The sequence below is a fragment of the Echiichthys vipera genome (assembly GCF_963691815.1).
Source record: "Echiichthys vipera genome assembly, chromosome: 6".
NCBI lineage: Eukaryota > Metazoa > Chordata > Actinopteri > Perciformes > Trachinidae > Echiichthys > Echiichthys vipera.
The window spans coordinates 11,650,581-11,667,741 of NC_139831.1; the positions used below are offsets into that span (position 1 = coordinate 11,650,581).

Sequence of the window (17,161 nt, forward strand, 5' to 3'; positions counted from 1 at the left end):
TGACCTTGTATTTTGTATGAAAGGTGCTCTACAAATAAGTATATTATTATTATTATTATTATTATTACCTGAGTAAATGAATATAGTTACTTTCCACCACTGATGTTGACTTAGGTCTATCTTGTAATTTTGATTGAGTTATAATTCTGATCTAGTACCCTAAAGCACACAGTTTTGCACACACATCTGTTTCTTTAATTGATCAATAGATTAAAACATATCAAGCAGAAATGACAAATCTTCTCTGTTTTACTTCAAATCTCTGATTTATAGCATTATGAAGTGATTATCTTTGTGTTTTTGTACATGAAAAAAAATAAAACCATTACAAAAACAGATTGTTAGTGCAAAAATAACTATTAATAAAACACAACCAATTTGTATACACAGTCAGCGTTTTCCCAACATGCTTGTGCTGCACATAAGTGGATATTTTGGGTCACACACAGATGTGACTGAACAGATGGTGTTTGCTGTAACGGTCCTTGTGTTATTGCAGCAGGTGGTCAACATCCCTTTTCGTTACCGGACACGTCAGCACACAGTTTTCTGGACATTTGCTTCCTGGCATATTTCTCCAGCTGATGAGTATTATTGGGAATATGGAGTGAAACTTGATGATTTCTGCCACGGAGTCAAACATCTGAGGAGAAATAAGATGCGAGCTTCAGTAAATATAATGAGGAGCACCCTTGTTGAACTATGTTTGTTTGTTTTTTTAGTGATTTGTCCACTCACATCATTTGATCGTTGGCCTGTTCCCAGAGCGAACTTGCCGGTGCTCTCGATGAACCGGATCTTTACATTGTAAACCTTCTTCTCGTGATATACAGCCAACACCAAGGGCTCGCTGTTGGTGTTGATGGAGCAGTCTCGTACCAAAAATGCCCCGTCCTTATGTAGTTAATGTGAGTGACAAAAGAAGTTTAGCTTCAGAAGGATTCAGATTAAATTCATTTTTAAATTACAGGAGACGCAGTACCTTGTTCACCAGGTGTAAGGCGTGCTCGGCATCTGCTCGAGTACAAGCCCCAACGTACCAGTTATCCTCACAGGATGTCTGCAGTGAAGACATACTCAGATCTTTTACTTACAAGTAGCAATACAGCGTAAATACTTCCTGCATTCAATATCTTGCCAGTCATACAAAAAGTATTAGCATCAAAATACCGAAAGTGTCAAAAGTAAAAGTACTTGTTATGCAGCACTGCACCTTTCAGAATCATATATATTATATAATAAGTGATGCATTAATGTGTTCATCACTTACATACTGCAGTGTAGCATTAAACTATAATAATACATTATCATTTACTACTTGATTCATATTTTGTATTATTAATCCAAATCTTTAAAGGGATAAGTGACTTTACCTGTCACCCAAGTGAGGTGGAGTAGAAGTGTGAAATAGCATAAAATGGAAATACTCAAGTACCTCAAAAATATCCCCAAAGAAAGAAAGTCAAAAGCAACTGGACTCGCTTGTTTGTTTTGTAAAACATTTCACTTCTCATTCAAGAAGCTTCATTGGTTCATGTACGCATCTGACCAGGCTGGGACTGGTCCAACTAACTGGTGTGGAGATCCAGGTATTTAACCTCTCACAAGGCCGATGATGTCACTGGAACCCATTGTGCTCCAAGAGCCAAAGACCGTTGTTAGAGTGGTAGTTGTTAGTGGGAAGTAGGTTTGGACTTGTTAGTGCTCTGTTGAGTCTTAACGACAGTCGTTGGAGTCACAGGAGGTAATTTGTGAAGAGTTGTTCTTTGAGGTTAGATTGTTGAATGAAGGGTTGAAAGGGCTGCATTGTAAATTGGAGATAAGAGGTGTCTCAGACCTCCTCCTCTGTTTAGCTGTGGTTTCTCTACTTTTACATAGATGGCTTCTTTTACTCCTCTTTCTAACCATCTGTTCTCTTTGTCAAGGATGTGGACATTGTTGTCATCAAAGGAGTGGGCTTTCTCCTTGAGATGTAAGTGGACAGCAGAGTCCATGCCCGAGGAGTTAGCTCTCCTGTGTTGGGCCATTTGTTTATGTAGTGGTTGTTTTGTTTCTCCGGTGTAGAGATCTTTGCATTCCTTGTTGCATTGGACAGCATGAACCAGGTTGCTTTTGTGGGTGTGTGGTGTTCTGTCCTTGGGATTTACTAGTCTCTGTCTGAGTGTGCTACCGGGTTTGAAATACACAGGGATGCAGTGTTTGTTGAAGATCCTCCTGAGTTTCTCTGATACCCTAGCCACTAAGGGATTACCATGTGGTTTCTAGTTTTGTTTTTCTTTCTCAACCTCTTTGGTTTTCTTTCTGGAGGCAGCTGCCGTTTTCACTAAGGTCCAGCTGGGGAAACCACAAGTTGTGAGGGTGCCTCTCAGGTGCTTGCGTTCTTCCCCTTGGGCCTGTGAGCTGGTGGGCACGTTATCAGCTCAGTGTTGAGCACAATGGGTTACAGTGACATCATCGGCCTTGACCAATCCCAGCCTGGTCAGATGCGTAGATGAACTGATGAAGCCTCTTGGATGAGAGGTGAAACGTCTTCCAAGATAAACAACCAAGACCAGTTGCTTTTGACTGAAATTGCTTTGGGGATAACGACGACCTGGACAAATGAGAACATTCACAGGCCTACCTCAAAATTGTTCTTGATTTTGGTGTTGTTTATAGTCCATCAGAGTATTACCTACAGAAGATGGCGGTTGGCATGCTTCCTGTTGCTGCAGACAGGAGTATCAACACCGAAGCTAATACATTTCTATGGAGGGGGGCTGCAGCCAGCTAAAGAAGGCCCACCTAAAAAAAATCTTATGTGTAAACTATATTTAGAATATTTTCACTGCTTTGCCTAGCTATCAGACAGTCCTGTTTAAGTTTACAATGCAGGGAAGTGAAGCCGGTATTGAAGCCACCAGAATCAGTAATTTTACTTTGTGGAACACTGGATTTGCAGGTCATGTGTCATTTAAAACACCAAAGTCACACAATAACAGGCAACAAGCACCGGTAGACCAGCACCTCCTTGATGAGTTTTGATCAACGGGAGTCTGGTGGCTTTGACGAGAGCGTGGAACGGCTTCCATTCTTCTCACGTAAACTTAAACAGGGCTGTCAGACAGCAAGGTAAAGCAGTGAAAAAATATTCTAAATAGTGTGTGTACTTAAACTGACACTGATTTATTGTGTTTTTACTTTGTTTTTATTCGTGTATTTACGTGGCTTAAATTGTTATGGTCTTGAGTTTGTTTCCTGTTTTAGCTTTGAAATTTCTCTCCTCTTGTGCCATGTCTTGTTTTACTTCCTGTCTGTGTTCCTGTTGCCAAGCATGCCTTGCGGGCCTTGTTTTGCCAGTCCTAATTGTCTCGTTACCCAATTTGTGTTTCTCTCTTGTAGTTACCTGCCCACTCCAGCTGTGTCTTGTTCTTTTGATTTGTTCTCTGTCTATATCCCCGTTTGTTTCTTGTCAGGTTATCCTCTATTTTCCCGGTGTTCAAACACTTGTTCCCCGATTTCTGCTTGTATATTACCAGCCTTCTTTAGTCCTTGTATCCTGCCTGCTGTCTCTGCATTTGGGCCCACCTGCCTGCTTCAGCCATGACAAAAATACATTTAGCTGCTGCCAACATCCGTAGAAGCTTCTGTGTCGGTTCTCCTGTCTGCTTCTCCAAACTGGGGGCATGCCATCCGCCATCTACTCTAGGTATCACACTGATTATGAATAAGTACCTCATACAATCCCACTTTAAAAAAATCAGTACTATCCCTTTAACTTGAGTAAATGTACTTCAATCACTGAATATTACAGTGTTCATTAGATAATGACTTTACTCCGATCTGATCTGATGTAACACCCTTTCAAAATACTATTTCTAGGTCCAAACACCCTGTCAGACAAATCAAACAACAACGGTTGAACATGTGAACCTTTTACGATCCCTTCTTTCATCAGTGAGACACCTTTTCATTGATAGGAAAGCAGTAAAATGGCTCACTTTTAAACTCAAAACTGTTCAAACAATGGGGAACACGGGAATGTGGTATTGTAGAGATACAAGGCTTGGACCCAGAAATAGTACTTAGAATGGGCTTTACATCACAACTGAAAGACCGGATAGACTATTTCTCAACTTTATAAACTAGCTGCGAGTATACCTGTTGAGGCTTTTCCATTGGAACAAAGTCATGTTGGTCAAAGTCTTCTTTAGTTTGAGGCCACTCATGGTGATGACGTTTTGATGGCACCCTTTCTTTAAGTAGACGTTAATGTTGACTTATTTCATTAATAAATGTATATGATACTGATGATCTAACATTACTTACCTAGATTTTGTTGTGACCTAAATAAAGGAAGAAAGAGTGAATCAAACAAGACATAACGTGACGTACTTGTCCTGAAAGGCCTGAGAAATGAAAGTCGCACCTTGTTTCTATATCATGAGTTTCCAAATCCAGAGAATGTCTTTGATTGGTATGAAAGAATGAAACACTTTCAGCGCTCTGTACACCTAAAACACATTCAACATAATTAAAACAGAGAAGATGATTCATCACCAAAATTGTTACATTCGGTTATTTAGCTCTTACCTTTGGTATTTGGACTGAATTCTGCCTATTAGAAGTAATAAGAAGACAGTAAAGGAGTCCTTTCTAGTCAGGTTACACGTTTAATTGTGCAGAATAAAATATAATTCACAAAAGTATAATGAAAAGAGCATGGCTGAAAGCGCCAGGAGTGTCTCCCATTAAATAAAGGATTGGCAGCAAATGGATAACTACATAATTTCAGGAGTAGACACTACTACAAGACAGAATGCAGGGAATTAAACATTAATGAAATAGATAAAGTAGCACATACAGAAGTGAGAGGCCCGGTCAACAATAAAATGAAACGAAAATCTGAAACCTAAATTCTTGACTATGATAATAATGCTGCATGTTTGACTACTTACTTTTATAGTTGTTTTTTGTCCACTGAAATTAAAAAAGGGGCATTATTAAACAAAACATCACAATAAGCTTCATCAAAGAAAGCATCAAGCCTTTCCTGTAAGTATTTTTGTAACCAGCAGATGGCGTCACTGCCCCACACACACACACACACACACAAACACACACAAGCACCAGGGTCACATCAGGTCAAAGTCAGCTACAGCAAAAAAAAACACAATGATAATCCGTCTACTTGCTTCCTGTCCTGCTACAGTGGGAACTCACTCTCTCCTGCAGGGTTCCCACAAACTCAGCCCAGGCATTGGATTCACAAACTCTGAGGTCAACACCGGAGGTGATGGAAAACGCCTGGAAGTACACAAACTTCAGCTGTGAGTGCATTCATAACTCATTTAAACACAACAATGAATAACTTGAATAGTAGTGGAGCAAATTACCTTTGTAAGCGCTGTGATATTAGAAAGAGAGAAAAGTTATCTATTTTATGAGTTGAATCAACATAATTATTGACACAAAAACAGTCCATATAGTCATATACATACACACAATCTATGTATATTACCTGGTCTCCTGGAAGCACAGGTGTAGACCTCTTATCTGTAAGAGCAACATGTGAATATGTGGGATGTTTCTGAGGTCACAGGGTGGTAAAAGTAAAGTAAATAGAAAATTAGTTTTTGTACCTAATCTGGTCTTTCGTCTGCCTGGCTTCAGGTCTCTATTTATAGCAGGTCCTGTGTTTAAAAAACAAACAAACAAATTGCCAGTAATTATGTATAGTGTACATTTACTGAAGTAGCTTGATGTTCTGGTTTTCAATGTCTGAGGGAACTTTAACACTTTTTAGTGAACTACAGTACAAGGCTTACTTTAAACTGGAACATGCAATGCCACAACTGACTTGAAAGCCACAAGCTGTACTGTTACATTCTCCTAAAGCGATCGACGGCAGGCGCTGAAACACTGTTTAAATGTGAGCATTACATGTCATTTCAAAAAGTGAACTGAGACAAATAACTGCTAACTTAACTGCCTACGAAGGTTGAAAAGACTGAACCATGCAGTAAATGTGCTGTGAATGCATGAGCAGGAACCCCTGGGGGGACTTTCTTCAGATTTTGGCACAAATGTCCACTTGGACTGAAGGATGAACTGATTAGATTCAGGAGGTCAAAGGTCACTGTGACCTCACAGAACACATTTTTGTCCATAACTCAATTCCTACGTTTATTATGATGACATTTCATACAAAATGTCTAACAGGATGAAATGATGAAGTGATGACATTTTATATCCAAAAGTATATCCATACCTCTTGACAGTGTGCATGTAAGTATACTAGTTAGCAGAGGCATTCAATAATTCTAGTCTTTTCTCTACGCAAGGCTACGTCACAGCAACAGATAAAAACAGCTTAGACCTGTATAAAAAAAACAAAAAGTACAATCTGTTGAAAAATGAAGATAATGTGAAGCAGCAGAGCTTCCAAACCTGACGTAATCAAGCTGACAGAGTCTGTGTAGCAGGTGAAAAACCCTGCTGCGCCCCGCCTACATATGCTGCTCCCCCATATATATTTAGCTGTTACACATTCCAGAGGTGTTTAATTTAATGTTAAAGGTCTCATTTTGTAAAAAGTTAGATGTTTTTATTTTATTTTAATGCAGGTCAAGGTTCTATATATATATATATATCAAAACACTCGATCCACAAATAAGTGCACACAGCCTTTATTCAGGAACTGTTTAACCTTTAAACCTTAAAATGAGATGTCTGAATTCTGTATGAAAACGAAGATGCAGAAGACCCAGAAATGCTGACCAATCAGAGTCGACTGCGCCTTTTGAGATGGGAGCTTCAGGAGATAGTTTCAGACGGAGGGTGAATACAGTTTTATGTAGACAGACAGTGTGAGATAATGAATGTGTTTATTAAACATTAAGGCATGTAAACATGTTAAAGTAGAAACCCAAAATACAAGTATGAGCCTGAGAATGAGCACAATACGTCATTTAATATTACATGAGTTGTGATATTAGCTGCCATAAGTTATTGTTACCAGGCCAAGGAAGACATCCTCAGATTGTCTTTTCTACGATATTCAAAATTCAGATGATGGAGAGTTTTGTCACTTTACCTGAAGTAAGGGGGGTTTCTCTTGGGGGGGTATTGACCTGATGAAGTGGAGAGCACATTAAGTATAAGCAGACATTTTCAGCAGCATAGCTGAACTGGAGCGTTAATGTAAAGAAAATAGAAAGCTCACAGTGCAGAGTGACGAAAGGCTCTGAGCCGATGATGACCTTGGAAGATCCCTGTCTTGAAAGCAAAATAAGTTGTGATTATAAGTAATGCGAGTAGTTTCAGTAGTTCAAGTGTTAGTTAACAGTTTAAACAGTCCATGAGTTTGTTTCGTTGTTACTCAGTCGTTGCCAGTCCCAGCAGTACGCTACTGCAGCAGACGCAGCAGCAGACTGTATTGATTACAGAGCGAGAACACTCCAAGTGTGAACAAATTTAAAAGCCACATTCAGTATGAAGTTGTAGACGTGCAGCTGTGAGGCCCCTGGCTGTGGGCTACATCCATGCAGGAGAGTAAAGGGAGTCTATTCACACTGCATGCTTCCCTCTCCCCCCCCTTTGGCTCCTGGATAATTGTAATCTCCCTCAGTCTGACTCAGCCAACAGATGGCCCTGGAGACCCACTGGCAGATCATGCTCACTCAGCATGATCTCTCTCTCTCTCTCTCTCTCTCTCTCTCTCTCTCTCTCTCTCTCTCTCTCTCTCTCTCTCTCTCTCTCTCTCTCTCTCTCTCTCTCTCTTTCCTTCTCCTTTCATTCTCGCCACAGTTTGCGGTGGAGCTGTTATCTTCGCCTGCATTTTGTTCAGCTTCTTTCTAATTATGTTCACCAGAGTTTTTCTGTGAAGTGAAACTCACTCACACGTAGTTTTATTTTTAACTTTTTATGAACTATTTCTGAATTCATATGTGCTATATTTAAAATACATGTAAGGAAAGCAGGAATAATGAGAGTGAGGCGAGGTGTCGACAAATAAGGTCAGATTCTCCCGCAGACCAGTTTACTGTTGTTCGCTCAGCTTCACCGTAACCAAGGTAACCAAACTTTAACTACAAAAGACTACAGGACTATATGAAACTAAACCCATGCTAAAATCTATGGAAACTATAAACCAGGACTGAAAAGAACACATAACAGCAGGGAATGTGAATGAAAAGTCAGATTTTTCTTCTCTCTACCTGCATACTCCCTCTCATCATTTATGGGCCTTGCAGGTAATATGCGCACACGTAGCACTTCCTCCTGGTCATCCACCACTTCGTACTCGGGCTCCATGACAATGTTATCGTCACCATATCTTTGATTTCTGTTCCTGCATGTCCTGTTTTGATCCTATGGAGAAAAAAATGGCAGTTTCTTCAAATTGGAGACACACGCAAACCTGAAATTATTTAAACATTACCCAAGTCGCATGTGAGATCGCAAAAAAATTTACCCTGCCAGCTCCCTAATACAAAGCTTGTGTAAAGTCTGGCTGAGGCCATGTGTGAAAAGAGCAGCTCCCTGTGCTGAGAATTCACAGTGAGTGAGCGGGTGTGTTGATGACGTTTCTATAATGCGGCTCAAGCCAAACCAGAAGAAAATAATCATGTCCTGCCTCCTGCACGCTCTTCCCAGGCTCTAGATGCCTAACCCCAACCATCTAACCTTAACCATTAAGGTCAATGCCGAATCGTAACCATCTCAAGAGATTTTCGCAAATCATGAGTTACCATTTAGACACAACGATTTCTACAGGGTCCAGCATTTCCCCACTTCCCATTCGTTGTCTATTTGAGCCACCGTGTAATGCACTGTGGTAGCGTGGCGGCGAGTTCCGCGCTCCTTATTTCAAGAAAGTTGAAGTGTAGGCTACTTTATGCAAATCACGGGCATCCAGTGAGACTCGCCGCCTCACGAAACTCCCGAAGATCTTTTTAACTGTTAAAATGTTTTCAGAAACACATTCGGATGAACCATTTTCATAATTACAAATAGTTTCAAACAAGCCGCCACGATGGTCTGAAATCCGTGAGGAGGCAGCCCACGAGTGACACGTTTGTCCACTCATGTGCAGACATTGCGGTAGGGGTGTAGCCTGTTTTCTCAGTCTGTCATTGGTCATTGAGGTGAAAAGTGTGCAACACTGGGAAGCAGGACGACTGCTCGCGTGCAAATACGCCACATGTGAGAACGTCTGACACAGACCGTCTCCTGTTGTGTGTTACATGTGAGAAAGGGAAACTCACCTGATTCTCCAGACATTGTCCGGAATTCATATGAGAAAACAGATCGAGTGTACAACAGGCAAACTGAATCTTTATCCTTTAACACAGAGCTCTTAGAAATTTTGTGTGTCACTAAGACTTAAGACGAGCAGACTGCTTTTGATGAGAATCTCAATTGCATTAATTTACTTACAGGAATAAAATGTAGCCTACTAATCTGCCTTAAAAACAGTGAAAGCAGTTAACCTGTAATTACTGCTTCTTGCTCATTACGCACACGTATAGAGTCATTTATTTTGAATAGACAGCTAGTGTTGGATCCTCTACACGTATACACTGACACTGATAAGCACGGGAAGTTATAATGAGGTGTTGCAACATAACCCACTGCTTGTCTCAGAAAAATTTCCTCCTTTAAAGCTTTGCTCTGTACAGTCATGCAATTACTAACACGCACACATTTATAGCCAGTCACAGAAGAAAGTGACAGTCTGTGACACAGTGTTGAAGTGTTAAATAGTAAACACCTATTCCTGTTAATTAATCGCACATGAGTGAAGCAAAGTGCGTTGTGACTGTGTATTTTTGTACAGCCAGCGTTGGCGAAGCTATGAAATCAGGATTAATTTATTATCAGTGGGTGCATCAGTCATGGCCAAACAAACCAGCTTCTCTCATTCAATTTAAAAGCATCGCACTTCACATCAAAACAGGTTCTTTTGTAATGAAGAAGGGAGTCCACAGATTGGCTTTTTCCCCGAGAGGAAATTTGTCCTGCAGGTGCAGTGTCAACATGAATATGTCACCTAAGGCAGGACATGTTTCTCTTTGGTCGCTCAGGATTCTTTTATTTTCATGCAAAATGATGAACATTGATAGTTAATTCTGAAAGTTTGTTATAAATTTGAATCGTGAATAAAGCGCGTCTAAATAAAGCACTTATGTGAGGGATTATGTAGAGTGAGCGGGTCATTATTCGCAATAATGACCCGCTCACTGCACATTACCCTGCTTATTACACTGATACTTTCTAACGAAATCAATAATTTGACACAAAATATTGATTTTAACGTCTTTCTTTTTTATCAGCTGACGTTAAATTTACCAAGCTTCTTTACGCAGATTGATGGACAAGGTCCTCCAGATCAGAACTGCAACCATAGCAACGGTCTTTTATACAGAGAAGCGGCCTATTATTCAGAAATAACAGACCATAGACTGAAATCTGGCATCAGAATCCAGGATTCAACAAATCTGTGTAATAAAATTGCAAGATTGGCTCAAGCTACCCATTAGAAGAAACAATGTCAACATATTTACATTACGATTCTGACTTTAAAGTGTAATAATAAGCGTAAAATCATCCCATGGTCTTTTTCGACACTTCCATACATCAAATAAGCCATCAAGACAGTTTTTTTCGTGTATTAACTATTTACGGAGATATCCTGCAGAGTCGCAAACAGTCGCTAACAGCCGGACGTGACTAACACTGAAAACGAAGCACCAACAATATAGGTAGTGAACCTGGAGTTTATTAAAGAGTGATTTGAAAGACTTACCAACTGGCCCCGGTACCAGCTTCTCTTGTAGTAAAGTCCATTTAAGTCGATTACCAAATGCAATCCAAAAGGATGGAGCCCATTGATGATTCATTTTTCCATAGCAGTCTCACAGCCTGTCGCGGTATTCAATGATTCCCAGCACTGGCGAAAAATCTCTCTCTGTTGGCGGCATAAACATTTTTCTTTGGTGCCCGTGGGCTCACAGTACCCACAGGCACACCAAAAAGTGCCCGCACACCTAGACTGATGCCATGTCTGATGCATCTCTACCTGTAGCCCCTTCAATACACGCCCCCACCCCCTTGCGTGACATTTTGGTGCTGCGGGGAAATTTGCTCTCTGGGACTTTTCCAAACCTTTCACATCAATTTTTTTTCAAAAAACTACCACAAACCACAAAGTTTACGTGTTTTGCTGGAATAAATCATCAATGGGCTCCTTTCTCTTGGACTAAATTTGCTAATTGACTTGAATGGACTTTACTATGAGAGGAGCTGGTACCGGGGCCAGGAGGTAAGTCTTTTGAAACACTCTTTTAATAAACTTTAGGTTTGCTAACTACGTTGTTGGTGTTTAGTTTTATGTGTAGGGATACTTATCATACTACTGCAGAGGTCTGGTGTTATTTTGAGCAGTATTAGTGGTTAAAAAAGCTGTTTTAATGCCTTCACCGTACTGCAACAAGCCAATCAGTGTCCGGCTGTTAGACACTCTCTGGGATATCTCTGTTAAAAGTTTATACACGAAAAAACTGTCCGGATCACTTATCTGATGTATGCAAGTGTCGAAAAAGACCATGAGATGATTTTACGCCGGAATTACACTTTAATACAAATTGCATTGTCTAATATAACTCTCCCTATATAGCTGAAAATGTATATTAAACAGGCCCATTAAAACGTTATTATAATATAATATTATAATGTTTAAATTCCAGCAAATACAACTTAATAACTTGCAGTCATGGCCACTCCTGTCTGCTCATATACCACCAGAAGGTGACTGAGGTCCCCTGACAAGGCAGTGCTTACTGGTTGTTTCTCCGACTCCATTAAAACCAAAAGGTGATTGTGGCTTTGAAGTGGCGGCTCCGACACTGTGGCTCTTCTTACAGTCATTAGATCTACGGTCTTTAAAAAGCAGCCGCAGACTCACTTGGCTTTGTCTTTATCTGTCATTTTGTGTGTGTCATTTTTTCTACTGCTTGTTTCTTTTTTTTTATGTCTTATTTTTAACAGCTTTACTCTTGTTAAGCACTTTGTGACTTTGTTCTGTAAAGAGAAACTAAATAAACTTTACTTACTTACTTTCTAACATGAAGCTTTTTTTAAATTTTAAAAAATATTCCCTGGCCTTTGTGTACTCACATTTTGCGCATTGTGCTGAAAAAGTCTTACTCAACTGTTTCTTTAGAGGCTGCAGATTTAACAGGCACTCTTGCAGACTTCAGATGGCTGCAGGGATCTAATCAATCATGGATGACATGTACTGCTAGGGAACCTTTCTTTTTTTTATATCCAGTAAAGACTTGCTAGAATTATTGCATTATGACTTTAAATTTTAATTCCTTATTAGCATGATCCTTGTTAAAGACAGAGAGAGTGAAGGGCATCACCTAAAAGGAGTTCATGTGATGTTGGGATCAAAGAAAACACTTTGTGCCGTTGCTCTGTGCTGCATTTCTGAAAAGAATCATGAGCCAACGAAAAGTGGAAAGAAAGTGTCATCAAAAGCATCTGAAAGGGATTGCAGAGCTCCCCAAAACAGTGTAAGGCATGTTCCGCACCTTTCAGCAACAGAAGAGTTAAAAAAATAAAAGGACTTTGAATACAACTAAGTAAAAAATACGTCATTAAGAGCCAAGAGAGCAGTAAAATAGAAACAACCTAAAATAGAATAAGTATGAAATTCAAGGAATAAATTTACTGTGCTGTGTAAGAAATTAATAATTATTTGCTTTCAGTGTCAAACAGAACGTCCTCAGTCTGGGTTTAAATGAAAAGAGAGTTGCTGTATTTGTTCCAGATATATGGTGCATTAAAACTGAACGCTGCTTCTCCATGTTTAGTTCTGACCCTGGGGACAGAAAGTAGATCTGTCCCATGTGAGCGGAGAGGTCTGGATGATTCATAATGTGGTAGAATAATGTAATTCAGTCTTAAACCATCCAGTGCTTCATAAATGAACAGTAGTGTTTTGAAATCGATTCTTTGACAGACAGGAAGCCACATTTTTATTAACGTCTTCAGTGCTATCAAACTAAATGCACGTAGCACCCATAACCTTGATAAGACATTTATGTGGAGTGAAAAACAACTACTCTAATTGTCTTTTAAAAGACATGCATGTTTTTTCCTCATTTTATGGATATATGAAAATTATTATTTCATAAATTAACTTCAAACGGAGCATTAATGCAACAAAGAACAAGAGTTGTGAATCCTAATCCTGCTCTGTGCTGTGCTGTTCCTGCGGTGCAGTAACAAAGACAGAGCAGCATCTCACTCTTTCCTCGTTTCTGTGCTAAAAGGTAATTACACAGGGGGGCTGCAAACTCCCAAAGCTTCCCTCTGGGAATATTCACATCGGGCAACCGATGCACCATAACTCACCATTATCACAGCAGACGCATGGCTGTTCCCTCTCTCTCTGCAGCTAACGAGGGGCTGAAACAAAAATAAAAACATCATTAGTTTGGCGCTCCGCTAAAGAAAAGAGGTCTTCCAACACAATTTGTCCTTGGACTTTTCCTCCATAACAGTCACACAGAAGAACGAGGTCTTTATATAAATAAACAGAGCTGTTTGTTCGTGGCCCCTCTCTTTTCTCACTTATTGATCCAAGTCACAGTTTTAACAGCCTCAGGGAAAGAAACTGTGAACTTATTGTGGAACATATTTAAAAAAAATATTGACAGATTTTTAAAAAATATTTTTAACACAAGATGCTGCTTTAACATGGAAACGTGATTTTATTTTTTCAAATTTGATATATAACATCCCACTAAGCCTCTGTTTTAATATGAAGTAAGGCTTCACTGTAAAATCTGAATTTAGGTTAACACTATGATGACAAAAAAGTTCCTTATTTATCTGCAAAAAATATTATTTAACCTCATATCAAGCCTTTGCTTTCATAACTTTGGATACAATGAGCTCATTAAACTAACCACAGTAATAATCACAGACTTGCATTACAAAGTTTAAAAAATCATCTGTAAACCTTTAAAGAAATCAATATAAATCAAATGATAATTACAATACGAATATACAGTAATTATAGTGGTGAAGACCATCACAAGCTATATTAGGATTTGCTGTTTCTTTACATTTTTATTATTGAGACTTTGAATAAACTGCTGCAAAAGAAAATGGTCCTCTTTCAAAGTAAAAGCTTGTTTCTTAAACAAATACAACACATCACTGTTCAGTCCAGTACAGTCTGGCTCTATGAGTGCTGGGATAAAGCCTGACATCCGGCGCCCCTTCCACGATGTCCGCTATCTATTTGACAAGGGCGCTGTCTGCCCAAGACAATTGTGATTGATTTAAATATAAACAAAGCCGGAGCGTTTTTCTTCTTCTACCATATCCTAGAGTGATAAGACGGTGCAGCCAGACGATATTGACTGTGGAGCAGCTTCAGCCTTACTTGAAGAGTAGCTTAAGGTTTATGTTAGCTAATGTTTGGAGCGATACGTGTTACTGCAATTACTGAGCATGACTATCTCTTAGCTGTCACTTGCAATCACATTCACTGCTGTTCAGCAAAAGCCAATTAAGATGATTTATTTTGCTTCGTAAAGAGATAAAATCGCTCTAAAAGTAAAAAACCAAAAAAAAAGATGCTGTGCATATCACACACAATACTCCACAAGAAATTCAGTTCAAAATACAAAAATATATCATTAGTCTGAAGGAGTTTTTTGAAGGAATAACCTACTAGATTTCATAAATAATAATTAATAAGCTAGTAAGACAGAGCAACAGTATCAGATGTTGCACTTTCTTGCAGGTCTTCATTTGAAGTGTACACATTCATTTGAGATCATCTTTTACTTTCAGTAAGTAAGGGAAGCAGCACTGGTTTCACTACTTTCTCTCCACGACATTTATCGTATAGCTATAGGGCGGTGGATCAGAGTACACACCTTTATGGTATCGACCAAAATAACCCACTACCAGTCAGTCAAATGATACCTGCATTGAACCCTCTTTGTACCCAGATCTGGGGGAAAAAAAGACTATTTTGAATGGTTTTGCTCACAGCCAATCACCACAAGCCATCTTCATTTTAATGTGATGTGTTATTGGTCCACTACTGCAACAGATACAACTCATACTGCCTGTGTTGTGTTGACGTTGAGTGCATCTGAACACTTTCCTAATTTATTGTAAAAAAAATATTTGGACTGGGAGGAGTGGTGGTGGCATTTTACTAAACTGGAGGATGAGTATCGAATGTAAGTAAGGAAGTAAAGAAAAAAGTAAAGTAAAAGTAAACTATTGGTATCAGTATCACTTTAGGGTTATTGGTATTGATACTGGTATTGTATGTTTTTAAATGATACCCTGAAACCTTCAGAATGATGTCTTTGATGTCTACAAGACTGTAAAAGCAGCTTCCAAAGTTGTGACAAAGCACAGAAATATCCACTGTATTACCATATGTTTTATTTTTGGATAGTGCAAACAAAGTGACAGTCAGGATAACACAAAGTCATGAGTGACAACGTTTTGAACTGAAAGAAGGGCTGAAACTGATATGTGGGTTTTTTGTCACGTATCCTCTATTCATGAGCTTTTTAAGACATATTATCAATGTTAAAATCATGTTTCCAGGACAAGAGTCAAAAACAGGAAGAGAGACGCGCAGGGTCCGGACCAATCAATCACTCGTTGATTGACAGGTTTTTATCTTTTGAATCTTTTTGGCTGTCAAGGCAAACAAAAGAGGAAGCAGGAAGTAAACCTTCTCAAAATAGAAGTGTGGACATTAAGGGATTGTTCGGGGATTGGGAAAATGCCAGGAGACATTACAGTCTACAAACTCGCAGTCCCAAAAGGTAGACTCACACTCAGTATTGGATTTGTCAGTGTGGTCCAGCACTCAGCTGGGCCGTCTGTTTACTTTGCAGAGCTTACTGGGCCATGGGAAGTGGTGTTGGATGAGACGTATAGAAAAGGAAGGAGATTAGATACTTGAAGCCAGCATCTGAGGTTGAGCAGCAAGTCTGAAAAAATAAACTTCTGCCCCATGGAAATTGGGTGCAAAGGATTTGTGGCAACTCAAACCGCCAGACTACTTAAGGATTTGTGACCTGGCTTTGCTATGGGCCTCGAGAAAGCATCAACTGCAGAGAGCGAGAAAGAGCTCAGTCTGAGGAGCGAAACAATATCAGCAGGCATCAAACCGGGACACGCTGTACATTCTTTATCATAAAATGTTTCCTCTTTTGTTGAAAACATTTGCGTCAGTGTCAACAGATATTTGCGTGTTAAATTAGTCCTCTGATAGTTTGTTTTGGGGCACTAAATATTTATTTCTTCTTCTTTAGCTCTACTAACAGCAAAATAACAACAATTAATGTGTTTCTTATTATGATTTTCAAGTTAATTGGCTGTAATGTATCCAGTATTTCACTACATTTGATTATTGCTGTGAAGATGTTTGTCATTATTATTAATTCAGGGGGATTCAAGACTCCTCTGCTTCGTGTCACGGTCCTACATCACACTTTCTCGGTTTAATGCGCAATAATGACCCGCTCGCACTACATAATCCCAGTTATTACACTGCTACTTACTAAAGAAATGAAAATATTGATTTAAAAGCAGTAATGTATTGCAGTTCATATGTTACATTAAATCTAAAATCCGAGAGCAGCTGAAGACTGAATTCTAATGAAAGCAGGATTCTCAACTCCAGACGAACATTTTAAAGGTTGTCTCTTCCTTTATACCTACTTTCTCCCTTCCACTTATTTTTATAACGTTTTACTGCTTTCCTTCTCTACTCACAAATTCAGCAGATGCTTACCTTTTCTGAAGACTTGCCCAACAAGCACGCCTGCCTCAGTGGTTTTCCAGCAATTCCTGCCTATTTTGTTTAATGTATTTCATTACAGAAATAAAGATAGTCTGCAATTTTTCCTCACACAGGCATACAGAAAACGTCTGGGCGTCTTCAAGTCTGACTGTTGGAGTTAAGCAGCCCACTGCAGTAACCCAGAATGACTTCCTGTGTGGTGAATAACTGGCCTATAACCTGAGGTTGTCGGTGGCTTTAGACAGTAACAGGTTTGTATGTGGAGGGCTTCTTCTTCTTCTTTTTCATCTGTACTCTAATTTCAAACTTTGTGATATTTAG

General features: G+C 39.3%; 1 protein-coding gene across 1 annotated transcript; it reads right to left on the minus strand.

The window, feature by feature from the left end:
* Positions 1 to 490: 490 nt before the first annotated feature.
* Positions 491 to 16,951, minus strand: clnk (cytokine dependent hematopoietic cell linker; the record flags this gene model as incomplete). Its single annotated transcript, XM_083914943.1, has 17 exons — positions 16,832 to 16,951; positions 13,405 to 13,458; positions 8,199 to 8,352; positions 7,205 to 7,257; positions 7,076 to 7,112; positions 5,622 to 5,672; positions 5,501 to 5,535; positions 5,376 to 5,386; positions 5,203 to 5,286; positions 4,938 to 4,959; positions 4,573 to 4,597; positions 4,409 to 4,493; positions 4,309 to 4,325; positions 4,141 to 4,235; positions 983 to 1,060; positions 739 to 894; positions 491 to 643 (listed from the first exon to the last, which is right to left on the minus strand). Exons 2-17 carry the CDS (start codon positions 13,405 to 13,407, stop codon positions 491 to 493), a joined length of 1,059 nt encoding a protein of 352 aa, XP_083771069.1. The 5' UTR covers positions 13,408 to 13,458; positions 16,832 to 16,951.
* Between the last annotated feature and the right edge of the window lie 210 nt (positions 16,952 to 17,161).